Below are 15,491 nucleotides of genomic sequence, written 5' to 3'. Positions count from 1 at the left end.
CTAGTTCTGGACTCCCCAACCCCAGGGAAAAGACTTTGCCTATTTACCCTATCCATGCCCCTCATAATTTTGTAAACTTCTATAAGGTCACCCTTCAGCCTCCGACACTCCAGGGAAAATAGCCTGTTCAGCCTCTTCCTGTAGCTCAAATCCTCCAACCCTGGCAACATCCTTGTAAATCTTTTCTGAACCCTTTCAAGTTTCACAACATCTTTCCAATAGGAAGGAGATCAGAATTGCACACAATATTCCAACAGTGGCCTAACCAATGTCCTGTACAGCCGCAACATGACCTCCCAACTCCTGTACTCAATACTCTGACCGATAAAGGAAAGCATACCAAACACCTTCTTCACTATCCTATCTACCTGTGACTCCACTTTCAAGGAGCTATGAACCTGCACTTCAAGGTCTCTTTGTTCAGCAACACTCCCTAGGACCTTACCATTAAGTGTATAAGTCCTGCTAAGATTTGATTTCCCAAAATGCAGCACCTCACATTTATCTGAATTAAACTCCATCTGCCACTTCTCAGCCCATTGGCCCATCTGGTCCAGATCCTGTTGTAATCTGAGGTAACCCTCTTCACTGTCCACTACACCTCCAATGTTGGTGTCACCTGCAAACTTACTAACTGTACCTCTTATGCTCGCATCCAAATTATTTATGTAAATGACAAAAAGTAGAGGACCCAGCCCTGATCCTTGTGGCACTCCACTGGTCACAGGCCTCCAGTCTGAAAAACAACCCTCCACCACCACCCTCTGTCTTCTACCTTTGAGCCAGTTCTGTATCCAAATGGCTAGTTCTCCCTGTATTCCATGAGATCTAACCTTGCTAATCAGTCTCCCATGGGGAACCTTGTTGAACGCCTTACTGAAGTCCATATAGATCACATCTATTGCTCTGCCCTCATCAATCTTCTTTGTTACTTCCTCAAAAAACTCAAATCAAGTTTGTGAGACATGATTTCCCACACACAAAGCCATGTTGACTATCCCTAATCAGTCCTTGCCTTTCCAAATACATGTATATCCTGTCCCTCAGGATTCCCTCCAACAACTTGCCCACCACCGAGGTCAGGCTCACTGGTCTATAGTTCCCTGGCTTGTCTTTACTGCCCTTCTTAAACAGTGGCACCACATTTGCCAACCTCCAGTCTTCCGGCACCTCACCTATGACTATCGATGATACAAATATCTCAGCAAGAGGCCCAGCAATCACTTCCCTAGCTTCCCACAGAGTTCTCGGGTACACCTGATCAGGTCCTGGGGATTTATCCACCTTTAACCATTTCAAGACATCCAGCACTTCCTCCACTGTAATCTGGACATTTTGCAAGATGTCACCATCTATTTCCCCACACTCTATATATTCCATGTCCTTTTCCACAGTAAACACTGATGCAAAATACTCATTTAGTATCTGCCCCATGTCTCTGTAATTGCTATGATATCCCAGTCCCATGTTCCTAACCGTGCCCTGAGTTCATCTGCCTTCCCTGTTAGGCCTCATGCATTGAAATAAATGCAGTTTAGTTTATTAGTCCTACCTTGTTCTCTGCTTTGTCCCTGCCTGCCCTGACTGTTTGACTCACTTCTTTACTCAACTGTACCATTCACTGGCGAGGCCAGCGTTTATTGCCCACCCCAAACTGCCCAGAGGGCAGTTACAAGCCAAGCACATTGCAGTGGGTCTGGAGTCACATGTAGGCCAGACAAGGTAAGGATGATCGTTTCCCTTCCTGATGAACATGAGTGAACGAGATGGGAATTCTTTTTTACGCTCAGGAATGATTTTTATAGTTATCAACAGACACACAATTCCAGATGGATAAGGAATTCACCTGGACCAGGGATTAGTCGGTGAGTGAAAATACCACTCCGCCATCACTCCCTATAGACAGGTTGGCAATCTACCAACAGCAGGTGGACAACAGTGGTTCAAGAGGGGAGCTCACTCCCCACCTTCTCAAGGGCAACTAGGGATGGGTGCAATAGGCTGCGTGAAGGAAAGAGGAACACAGACAAGGGGAAGACGGTCAACGCAAAACGTACTGAGGAGTGAGGGTCAGCATCAGCACGCCGATGTAACGATGTTTCGCTTCAGATCCAAACAAGGACTCTGTAAACAAACAGCCAGGGTCAACTCAAACTGTGCAACCAATCACAGACCATTACACAATCCATTGAAGCCAATCACTTTCCACAGCTGATGGGTCCCGATCTCTCGACAATACACTGAGCTGACCGGTCCCTATCACTCTCTAATAGACTGAGCTGACCGGTCCCTATCTCTCTATAATACACTGAGCTGACCGGCCCCTATCTTTCTATAATACACTGAGCTGACCGGCCCCTATCTCTCTATAATACACTGAGCTGACCGGTCCCTATCTCTCTATAATACACTGAGCTGACCGGCCCCTATCTTTCTATAATACACTGAGCTGACCGGCCCCTATCTCTCTATAATACACTGAGCTGACCGGCCCCTATCACTCTATAATACACTGAGCTGACCGGCCCCTATCTCTCTATAATACACTGAGCTGACCGGCCCCTATCTCTCTATAATACACTGAGCTGACCGGTCCCTATCTCTCTATAATACACTGAGCTGACCGGCCCCTATCTCTCTATAATACACTGAGCTGACCGGTCCCTATCTCTCTATAATACACGGAGCTGACCGGTCCCTATCTCTCTCTAATACACTGAGCTGATCGGTCCCTATCTCTCTCTAATACACTGAGCTGACCGGTCCCTATCTCTCTCTAATACACTGAGCTGACCGGTCCCTATCTCTCTATAATACACTGAGCTGATCGGTCCCTATCTCTCTATAATACACTGAGCCGACCGGCCCCTATCTCTCTATAATACACTGAGCTGACCGGTGCCTATCTCTCTATAATACACTGAGCTGACCGGTCCCTATCTCTCTCTATTACACTGAGCTGACCGACCCCTATCTCTCTATAATACACTGAGCTGACCGGTCCCTATCTCTCTATAATACACTGAGCTGACCGGCCCCTATCTCTCTACAATACACTGAGCTGACCGGCCCCTATCTCTCGATAATACACTGAGCTGACCGGCCCCTATCTCTCTACAATACACTGAGCTGACCGGCCCCTATCTCTCTATAATACACTGAGCTGACCGGTCCCTATCTCTCTATAATACACTGAGCTGACCGGTCCCTATCTCTCTATAATACACTGAGCTGACCGGCCCCTATCTCTCTATAATACACTGAGCTGACCAGTCCCTATCTCTCTATAATACACTGAGCTGACCGGTCCCTATCTCTCTCTATTACACTGAGCTGACCGACCCCTATCTCTCTATAATACACTGAGCTGACCGGTCCCTATCTCTCTATAATACACTGAGCTGACCGGCCCCTATCTCTCTACAATACACTGAGCTGACCGGCCCCTATCTCTCTATAATACACTGAGCTGACCGGTCCCTATCTCTCTATAATACACTGAGCTGACCGGTCCCTATCTCTCTATAATACACTGAGCTGACCGGCCCCTATCTCTCTATAATACACTGAGCTGACCGGTCCCTATCTCTCTATAATACACTGAGCTGACCGGTCCCTATCTCTCTATAATACACTGAGCTGACCGGCCCCTATCTCTCTATAATACACTGAGCTGACCGGTCCCTATCTCTCTATAATACACTGAGCTGACCGGTCCCTATCTCTCTATAATACACTGAGCTGACCGGTCCCTATCTCTCTATAATACACTGAGCTGACCGGTCCCTATCTCTCTATAATACACTGATCTGACCGGTCCCTATCTCTCTATAATACACTGAGCTGACCGGCCCCTATCTCTCTACAATACACTGAGCTGACCGGCCCCTATCTCTCTATAATACACTGAGCTGACCGGCCCCTATCTCTCTATAATACACTGAGCTGACCGGCCCCTATCTCTCTATAATACACTGAGCTGACCGGCCCCTATCTCTCTATAATACACTGAGCTGACCGGTCCCTATCACTCTATAATACACTGAGCTGACCGGCCCCTATCTCTCTATAATACACTGAGCTGCCCGGTCCCTATCTCTCTCTAATACACTGAGCTGACCGGTCCCTATCTCTTTATAATACACTGAGCTGACCAGTCCCTATCTCTCTAGAATACACGGAGCTGACCAGTCCCTATTTCTCTCTAATACACTGAGCTGACCGGTCCCTATCTCTCTATAATACACTGAGCTGACCGGTCCCTATCTCTCTATAATACACTGAGCTGACCGGCCCCTATCTCTCTCTAATACACTGAGCTGACCGGTCCCTATCTCTCTATAACACACTGAGCTGACCGGCCCCTATCTCTCTATAATACACTGAGCTGACCGGTCCCTATCTCTCTATAATACACTGAGCTGACCGGCCCCTATCTCTCTATAATACACTGAGCTGACCGGTCCCTATCTCTCTATAATACACTGAGCTGACCGGCCCCTATCTCTCTATAATACACTGAGCTGACCGGTCCCTATCTCTCTATAATACACTGAGCTGACCGGTCCCTATTTCTCTATAATACACTGAGCTGACCGGCCCCTATCGCTCTATAATACACTGAGCTGACCGGCCCCTATCGCTCTATAATACAATGAGCTGACCGGCCCCTATCTCTCTATAATACACTGAGCTGACCGGTCCCTATCTCTCTATAATATACTGAGCTGACCGGCCCCTATCTCTCTATAATACACTGAGCTGACCGGTCCCTATCTCTCTATAATACACTGAGCTGACCGGCCCCTATCTCTCTATAATACACTGAGCTGACCGGTCCCTATCTCTCTACAATACACTGAGCTGACCGGTCCCTATCTCTCTATAATACACTGAGCTGACCGGTCCCTATCTCTCTACAATACACTGAGCTGACCGGTCCCTATCTATAATACACTGAGCTGACTGGTCCCTATCTCTCTATAATACACTGAGCTGACCGGCCCCTATCTCTCTACAATACACTGAGCTGACCGGTCCCTATCTCTCTATAATACACTGAGCTGACCGGCCCCTATCTCTCTATAATACACTGAGCTGACCGGTCCCGATCTCTCTATAATACACTGAGCTGACCGGTCCCTATCTCTCTCTAATACACTGAGCTGACCAGTCCCTATCTCTCTATAATACACGGAGCTGACCAGTCCCTATCTCTCTCTAATACACTGAGCTGATCGGTCCCTATCTCTCTCTAATACACTGAGCTGACCGGTCCCTATCTCTCTCTAATACACTGAGCTGACCGGTCCCTATCTCTCTATAATACACTGAGCTGACCGGTCCCTATCTCTCTATAATACACTGAGCTGATCGGTCCCTATCTCTCTATAATACACTGAGCTGACCGGCCCCTATCTCTCTATAATACACTGAGCTGACCGGTCCCTATCTCTCTATAATACACTGAGCTGACCGGTCCCTATCTCTCTCTATTACACTGAGCTGACCGACCCCTATCTCTCTATAATACACTGAGCTGACCGGCCCCTATCTCTCTATAATACACTGAGCTGACCGGTCCCTATCTCTCGACAATACACTGAGCTGACCGGCCCCTATCTCTCGACAATACACTGAGCTGACCGGTCCCTATCTCTCTACAATACACTGAGCTGACCGGTCCCTATGACTCTCTATTACACTGAGCTGACCGGCTCCTATCTCTCTATAATACACTGAGCTGACCGGTCCCTATCTCTCTATAATACACTGAGCTGACCGGTCCCTATTTCTCTATAATACACTGAGCTGACCGGCCCCTATCGCTCTATAATACACTGAGCTGACCGGCCCCTATCGCTCTATAATACAATGAGCTGACCGGCCCCTATCTCTCTATAATACACTGAGCTGACCGGTCCCTATCTCTCTATAATATACTGAGCTGACCGGCCCCTATCTCTCTATAATACACTGAGCTGACTGGTCCCTATCTCTCTATAATACACTGAGCTGACCGGTCCCTATCTCTCTACAATACACTGAGCTGACCGGTCCCTATCTCTCTATAATACACTGAGCTGACCGGTCCCTATCTCTCTACAATACACTGAGCTGACCGGTCCCTATCTATAATACACTGAGCTGACTGGTCCCTATCTCTCTATAATACACTGAGCTGACCGGCCCCTATCTCTCTACAATACACTGAGCTGACCGGTCCCTATCTCTCTATAATACACTGAGCTGACCGGCCCCTATCTCTCTATAATACACTGAGCTGACCGGTCCCGATCTCTCTATAATACACTGAGCTGACCGGTCCCTATCTCTCTCTATTACACTGAGCTGACCGACCCCTATCTCTCTATAATACACTGAGCTGACCGGCCCCTATCTCTCTATAATACACTGAGCTGACCGGTCCCTATCTCTCGACAATACACTGAGCTGACCGGCCCCTATCTCTCGACAATACACTGAGCTGACCGGTCCCTATCTCTCTACAATACACTGAGCTGACCGGTCCCTATGACTCTCTATTACACTGAGCTGACCAGTCCCTATCTCTCTATAATACACTGAGCTGACCGGTCCCTATCTCTCTACAATACACTGAGCTGACCGGTCCCTATCTCTCTATAATACACTGAGCTGACCGGTCCCTATCTCTCTACAATACACTGAGCTGACCGGTCCCTATCTCTCTATAATACACTGAGCTGACCGGTCCCTATCTCTCTACAATACACAGAGCTGACCGGTCCCTATCTATAATACACTGAGCTGACTGGTCCCTATCTCTCTATAATACACTGAGCTGACCGGCCCCTATCTCTCTATAATACACTGAGCTGACTGGTCCCTATCTCTCTATAATACACTGAGCTGACAGGCCCCTATCTCTCTATAATACACTGAGCTGACCGGTCCCTATCTCTCTTTAATACACTGAGCTGACCGGCCCCTATCTCTCTATAATACACTGAGCTGACCGGTCCCTATCTCTCTACAATACACTGAGCTGACCGGTCCCTATGACTCTCTATTAAACTGAGCTGACCGGTGCCTATCTCTCTATAATACACTGAGCTGACCGGTCCCTATCTCTCTATAATACACTGAGCTGACCGGTCCCTATTTCTCTATAATACACTGAGCTGACCGGCCCCTATCGCTCTATAATACAATGAGCTGACCGGCCCCTATCTCTCTATAATACACTGAGCTGACCGGTCCCTATCTCTCTATAATATACTGAGCTGACCGGCCCCTATCTCTCTATAATACACTGAGCTGACCGGTGCCTATCTCTCTATAATACACTGAGCTGACCGGCCCCTATCTCTCTATAATACACTGAGCTGACCGGTCCCTATCTCTCTACAATACACTGAGCTGACCGGTCCCTATCTCTCTATAATACACTGAGCTGACCGGTCCCTATCTCTCTACAATACACTGAGATGACCGGTCCCTATCTATAATACACTGAGCTGACTGGTCCCTATCTCTCTATAATACACTGAGCTGACCGGCCCCTATCTCTCTACAATACACTGAGCTGACCGGTCCCTATCTCTCTATAATACACTGAGCTGACCGGCCCCTATCTCTCTATAATACACTGAGCTGACCGGTCCCGATCTCTCTATAATACACTGAGCTGACCGGTCCCTATCTCTCTCTAATACACTGAGCTGACCAGTCCCTATCTCTCTATAATACACGGAGCTGACCAGTCCCTATCTCTCTCTAATACACTGAGCTGATCGGTCCCTATCTCTCTCTAATACACTGAGCTGACCGGTCCCTATCTCTCTCTAATACACTGAGCTGACCGGTCCCTATCTCTCTATAATACACTGAGCTGACCGGTCCCTATCTCTCTATAATACACTGAGCTGATCGGTCCCTATCTCTCTATAATACACTGAGCTGACCGGCCCCTATCTCTCTATAATACACTGAGCTGACCGGTCCCTATCTCTCTATAATACACTGAGCTGACCGGTCCCTATCTCTCTCTATTACACTGAGCTGACCGACCCCTATCTCTCTATAATACACTGAGCTGACCGGCCCCTATCTCTCTATAATACACTGAGCTGACCGGTCCCTATCTCTCGACAATACACTGAGCTGACCGGCCCCTATCTCTCGACAATACACTGAGCTGACCGGTCCCTATCTCTCTACAATACACTGAGCTGACCGGTCCCTATGACTCTCTATTACACTGAGCTGACCGGTCCCTATCTCTCTATAATACACTGAGCTGACCGGTCCCTATCTCTCTACAATACACTGAGCTGACCGGTCCCTATCTCTCTATAATACACTGAGCTGACCGGTCCCTATCTCTCTACAATACACAGAGCTGACCGGTCCCTATCTATAATACACTGAGCTGACTGGTCCCTATCTCTCTATAATACACTGAGCTGACCGGCCCCTATCTCTCTATAATACACTGAGCTGACCGGTCCCTATCTCTCTATAATACACTGAGCTGACAGGCCCCTATCTCTCTATAATACACTGAGCTGACCGGTCCCTATCTCTCTTTAATACACTGAGCTGACCGGCCCCTATCTCTCTATAATACACTGAGCTGACCGGTCCCTATCTCTCTACAATACACTGAGCTGACCGGTCCCTATGACTCTCTATTAAACTGAGCTGACCGGTGCCTATCTCTCTATAATACACTGAGCTGACCGGTCCCTATCTCTCTATAATACACTGAGCTGACCGGTCCCTATCTCTCTATAATACACTGAGCTGACCGGCCCCTATCTCTCTACAATACACTGAGCTGACCGGTCCCTATCTCTCTATAATACACTGAGCTGACCGGCCCCTATCACTCTCTAATACACTGAGCTGACCGGTCCCGATCTCTCTATAATACACTGAGCTGACCGGTCCCTATCTCTCTATAATACACTGAGCTGACCAGTCCCTATCTCTCTCTAATACACTGAGCTGATCGGTCCCTATCTCTCTCTAATACACTGAGCTGACCGGTCCCTATCTCTCTCTAATACACTGAGCTGACCGGTCCCTATCTCTCTATAATACACTGAGCTGACCGGTCCCTATCTCTCTCTATTACACTGAGCTGATCGGTCCCTATCTCTCTATAATACACTGAGCTGACGGGCCCCTATCTCTCTATAATACACTGAGCTGACCGGTCCCTATCTCTCTATAATACACTGAGCTGACCGGTCCCTATCTCTCTCTAATACACTGAGCTGACCGGTCCCTATCTCTCTCTAATACACTGAGCTGACCGGTCCCTATCTCTCTCTATTACACTGAGCTGATCGGTCCCTATCTCTCTATAATACACTGAGCTGACCGGCCCCTATCTCTCTATAATACACTGAGCTGACCGGTCCCTATCTCTCTATAATACACTGAGCTGACCGGTCCCTATCTCTCTCTATTACACTGAGCTGACCGACCCCTATCTCTCTATAATACACTGAGCTGACCGGCCCCTATCTCTCGAAAATACACTGAGCTGACCGGCCCCTATCTCTCGACAATACACTGAGCTGACCGGCCCCTATCTCTCGACAATACACTGAGCTGACCGGTCCCTATCTCTCTATAATACACTGAGCTGACCGGTCCCTATCTCTCTATAATACACTGAGCTGACCGGTCCCTATCTCTCTATAATACACTGAGCTGACCGGCCCCTATCTCTCTATAATACACTGAGCTGACCGGCCCCTATCTCTCTATAATACACTGAGCTGACCGGTCCCTATCTCTCTATAATACACTGAGCTGACAGGTCCCTATCTCTCTACAATACACTGAGCTGACCGGTCCCTATCTCTCTATAATACACTGAGCTGACCGGTCCCTATCTCTCTACAATACACTGAGCTGACCGGTCCCTATCTATAATACACTGAGCTGACTGGTCCCTATCTCTCTATAATACACTGAGCTGACCGGCCCCTATCTCTCTAAAATACACTGAGCTGACCGGTCCCTATCTCTCTATAATACACTGAGCTGACCGGCCCCTATCACTCTCTAATACACTGAGCTGATCGGTCCCGATCTCTCTATAATACACTGAGCTGACCGGTCCCTATCTCTCTATAATACACTGAGCTGACCGGTCCCTATCTCTCTATAATACACGGAGCTGACCGGTCCCTATCTCTCTCTAATACACTGAGCTGATCGGTCCCTATCTCTCTCTAATACACTGAGCTGACCGGTCCCTATCTCTCTATAATACACTGAGCTGACTGGTCCCTATCTCTCTCTATTACACTGAGCTGACCGACCCCTATCTCTCTATAATACACTGAGCTGACCGGTCCCTATCTCTCGACAATACACTGAGCTGACCGGCCCCTATCTCTCAAAAATACACTGAGCTGACCGGCCCCTATCTCTCTACAATACACTGAGCTGACCGGCCCCTATCTCTCTATAATACACTGAGCTGACCGGTCCCTATCTCTCTATAATACACTGAGCTGACTGGTCCCTATCTCTCTATAATACACTGAGCTGACCGGTCCCTATCTCTCTCTATTACACTGAGCTGACCGGTCCCTATCTCTCTATAATACACTGAGCTGACCGGCCCCTATCTCTCTATAATACACTGAGCTGACCGGTCCCTATCTCTCTATAATACACTGAGCTGACCGGTCCCTATCTCTCTATAATACACGGAGCTGACCGGTCCCTATCTCTCTCTAATACACTGAGCTGACCGGTCCCTATCTCTCTGTAATACACTGAGCTGACCGGCCCCTATCTCTCTCTAATACACTGAGCTGACCGGTCCCTATCTCTCTATAACACACTGAGCTGACCGGCCCCTATCTCTCTATAATACACGGAGCTGACCAGTCCCTATCTCTCTCTAATACACTGAGCTGACCGGTCCCTATCTCTCTATAATACACTGAGCTGACCGGTCCCTATCTCTCTGTAATACACTGAGCTGACCGGCCCCTATCTCTCTCTAATACACTGAGCTGACCGGTCCCTATCTCTCTATAACACACTGAGCTGACCGGCCCCTATCTCTCTATAATACACTGAGCTGACCGGTCCCTATCTCTCTATAATACACTGAGCTGACCGGTCCCTATCTCTCTACAATACACTGAGCTGACCGGCCCCTATCTCTCTACAATACACTGAGCTGACCGGCCCCTATCTCTCTATAATACACTGAGCTGACCGGCCCCTATCTCTCTATAATACACTGAGCTGACCGGCCCCTATCTCTCTATAATACACTGAGCTGACCGGTCCCTATCTCTCTATAATACACTGAGCTGACCGGTCCCTATCTCTCTATAATACACTGAGCTGACCGGTCCCTATCTCTCTATAATACACTGAGCTGACCGGCCCCTATCTCTCTATAATACACTGAGCTGACCGGTCCCTATCTCTGTATAATACACTGAGCTGACCGGTCCCTATCTCTCTATAATACACTGAGCTGACCGGTCCCTATCTCTCTATAATACACTGAGCTGACCGGCCCCTATCTCTCTATAATACACTGAGCTGACCGGCCCCTATCTCTCTATAATACACTGAGCTGACCGGTCCCTATCTCTCTATAATATACTGAGCTGACCGGTCCCTATCTCTCTATAATACACTGAGCTGACCGGTCCCTATCTCTCTATAATACACTGAGCTGACCGGCCCCTATCTCTCTATAATACACTGAGCTGACCGGTCCCTATCTCTCTACAATACACTGAGCTGACCGGTCCCTATGACTCTCTATTACACTGAGCTGACCGGTCCCTATCTCTCTATAATACACTGAGCTGACCGGTCCCTATCTCTCTACAATACACCGAGCTGACCGGTCCCTATCTCTCTTTCATACACTGAGCTGACCGGTCCCTATCTCTCTACAATACACTGAGCTGACCGGTCCCTATCTATAATACACTGAGCTGACTGGTCCCTATCTCTCTATAATACACTGAGCTGACCGGTCCCTATCTCTCTATAATACACTGAGCTGATCGACCCCTATCTCTCTATAATACACTGAGCTGACCGGTCCCTATCTCTCTATAATACACTGAGCTGACCGGCCCCTATGTCTCTACAATACACTGAGCTGACCGGTCCCTATCTCTCTACAATACACTGAGCTGACCGGTCCCTATCTCTCTACAATACACTGAGCTGACCGGCCCCTATCTCTGTATAATACACTGAGCTGACCGGCCCGAATCTTTCTATAATATACTGAGCTGACCGGTCCCTATCTCTCTATAATACACTGAGCTGACCGGCCCCTATCTCTCTACAATACACTGAGCTGACCGGCCCCTATCACTCTCTAATACACTGAGCTGACCGGCCCCTATCTCTCTATAATACACTGAGCTGACCGGCCCCTATCTCTCTATAATACACTGAGCTGACCGGCCCCTATCTCTCTATAATACACTGAGCTGACCGGCCCCTATCTCTCTATAATACACTGAGCTGACCGGTCCCTATCTCTCTATAATACACTGAGCTGACCGGCCCCTATCTCTCCATAATACACTGAGCTGACCGGTCCCTATCTCTGTATAATACACTGAGCTGACCGGCCCCTATCTCTCTATAATACACTGAGCTGACCGGTCCCTATCTCTCTATAATACACTGAGCTGACCGGTCCCTATCTCTCTATAATACACTGAGTTGACCGGCCCCTATCTCTCTATAATACACTGAGCTGACCGGTCCCTATCTCTCTATAATACACTGAGCTGACCGGTCCCTATCTCTCTATAATACACTGAGCTGACCGGTCCCTATCTCTCTATAGTACACTGAGCTGACCGGCCCCTATCTCTCTATAATACACTGAGCTGACCGGTCCCTATCTCTCTATAATATACTGAGCTGACCGGCCCCTATCTCTCTATAATACACTGAGCTGACCGGTCCCTATCTCTCTATAATACACTGAGCTGACCGGCCCCTATCTCTCTATAATACACTGAGCTGACCGGTCCCTATCTCTCTACAATACACTGAGCTGACCGGTCCCTATGACTCTCTATTACACTGAGCTGACCGGTCCCTATCTCTCTATAATACACTGAGCTGACCGGTCCCTATCTCTCTACAATACACTGAGCTGACCGGTCCCTATCTCTCTACAATACACTGAGCTGACCGGTCCCTATCTATAATACACTGAGCTGACTGGTCCCTATCTCTCTACAATACACTGAGCTGACCGGTCCCTATCTCTCTATAATACACTGAGCTGACCGGCCCCTATCGCTCTCAAATACACTGATCTGACCGGCCCCTATCTCTCTATAATACACTGAGCTGACCGGTCCCTATCTCTCTATAATACACTGATCTGACCGGCCCCTATCTCTCTATAATACACTGAGCTGACCAGTCCCTATCTCTCTATAATACACTGAGCTGACCGGCCCCTATCACTCTCTAATACACTGAGCTGACCAGTCCCTATCTCTCTATAATACACTGAGCTGACCGGCCCCTATCGCTCTCAAATACACTGATCTGACCGGCCCCTATCTCTCTATAATACACTGAGCTGACCGGTCCCTATCTCTCTATAATACACTGAGCTGACCGGTCCCTATCTCTCTATAATACACTGAGCTGACCGGCCCCTATCTCTCTATAATACACCGAGCTGACCGGCCCCTATCTCTCTTTAATACACTGAGCTGACCGGCCCCTATCTCTCTATAATACACCGAGCTGACCGGTCCCTATCTCTCTATAATACACTGAGCTGACCGGCCCCTATCTCTCTATAATACACTGAGCTGACCGGTCCCTATCTCTCTATAATACACTGAGCTGACCGGTCCCTATCTCTCTATAATACACTGAGCTGACCGGTCCCTAACACTCTCTAATACACTGAGCTGACCGGTCCCTATCTCTCTATAATACACTGAGCTGACCGGTCCCTATCTCTCTACAATACACCGAGCTGACCGGTCCCTATCTCTCTTTCATACACTGAGCTGACCGGTCCCTATCTCTCTACAATACACTGAGCTGACCGGTCCCTATCTATAATACACTGAGCTGACTGGTCCCTATCTCTCTATAATACACTGAGCTGACCGGTCCCTATCTCTCTATAATACACTGAGCTGATCGACCCCTATCTCTCTATAATACACTGAGCTGACCGGTCCCTATCTCTCTATAATACACTGAGCTGACCGGCCCCTATGTCTCTACAATACACTGAGCTGACCGGTCCCTATCTCTCTACAATACACTGAGCTGACCGGTCCCTATCTCTCTACAATACACTGAGCTGACCGGCCCCTATCTCTGTATAATACACTGAGCTGACCGGCCCGAATCTTTCCATAATATACTGAGCTGACCGGTCCCTATCTCTCTATAATACACTGAGCTGACCGGCCCCTATCTCTCTACAATACACTGAGCTGACCGGCCCCTATCACTCTCTAATACACTGAGCTGACCGGCCCCTATCTCTCTATAATACACTGAGCTGACCGGCCCCTATCTCTCTATAATACACTGAGCTGACCGGCCCCTATCTCTCTATAATACACTGAGCTGACCGGCCCATATCTCTCTTTAATACACTGAGCTGACCGGTCCCTATCTCTCTATAATACACTGAGCTGACCGGCCCCTATCTCTCCATAATACACTGAGCTGACCGGTCCCTATCTCTGTATAATACACTGAGCTGACCGGCCCCTATCTCTCTATAATACACTGAGCTGACCGGTCCCTATCTCTCTACAATACACTGAGCTGACCGGTCCCTATCTCTCTATAATACACTGAGTTGACCGGCCCCTATCTCTCTATAATACACTGAGCTGACCGGTCCCTATCTCTCTATAATACACTGAGCTGACCGGTCCCTATCTCTCTATAATACACTGAGCTGACCGGTCCCTATCTCTCTATAGTACACTGAGCTGACCGGCCCCTATCTCTCTATAATACACTGAGCTGACCGGTCCCTATCTCTCTATAATATACTGAGCTGACCGGCCCCTATCTCTCTATAATACACTGAGCTGACCGGTCCCTATCTCTCTATAATACACTGAGCTGACCGGCCCCTATCTCTCTATAATACACTGAGCTGACCGGTCCCTATCTCTCTACAATACACTGAGCTGACCGGTCCCTATGACTCTCTATTACACTGAGCTGACCGGTCCCTATCTCTCTATAATACACTGAGCTGACCGGTCCCTATCTCTCTACAATACACTGAGCTGACCGGTCCCTATCTCTCTACAATACACTGAGCTGACCGGTCCCTATCTATAATACACTGAGCTGACTGGTCCCTATCTCTCTACAATACACTGAGCTGACCGGTCCCTATCTCTCTATAATACACTGAGCTGACCGGCCCCTATCGCTCTCAAATACACTGATCTGACCGGCCCCTATCTCTCTATAAT

General features: G+C 48.3%; 1 protein-coding gene across 2 annotated transcripts in view; it reads right to left on the bottom strand.

Moving 5' to 3' along the window:
• Positions 1–15,491, bottom strand: part of LOC140482077 (serine protease HTRA2, mitochondrial-like) — a 40,209-nt gene that overhangs the window by 2,083 nt on the left and 22,635 nt on the right. For both annotated transcript variants that reach the window (XM_072579012.1, XM_072579004.1), the window contains one exon: positions 2,058–2,124. In XM_072579012.1, coding sequence (XP_072435113.1) covers positions 2,058–2,124 — 67 coding nt within the window. The remainder of the gene's footprint in view (positions 1–2,057; positions 2,125–15,491) is intronic.

This window comes from Chiloscyllium punctatum, chromosome 1, assembly GCF_047496795.1.
Source record: "Chiloscyllium punctatum isolate Juve2018m chromosome 1, sChiPun1.3, whole genome shotgun sequence".
In the NCBI taxonomy this organism is placed as follows: Eukaryota; Metazoa; Chordata; class Chondrichthyes; order Orectolobiformes; family Hemiscylliidae; genus Chiloscyllium; species Chiloscyllium punctatum.
This window is presented reverse-complemented; position numbering and strand designations above follow the sequence as displayed.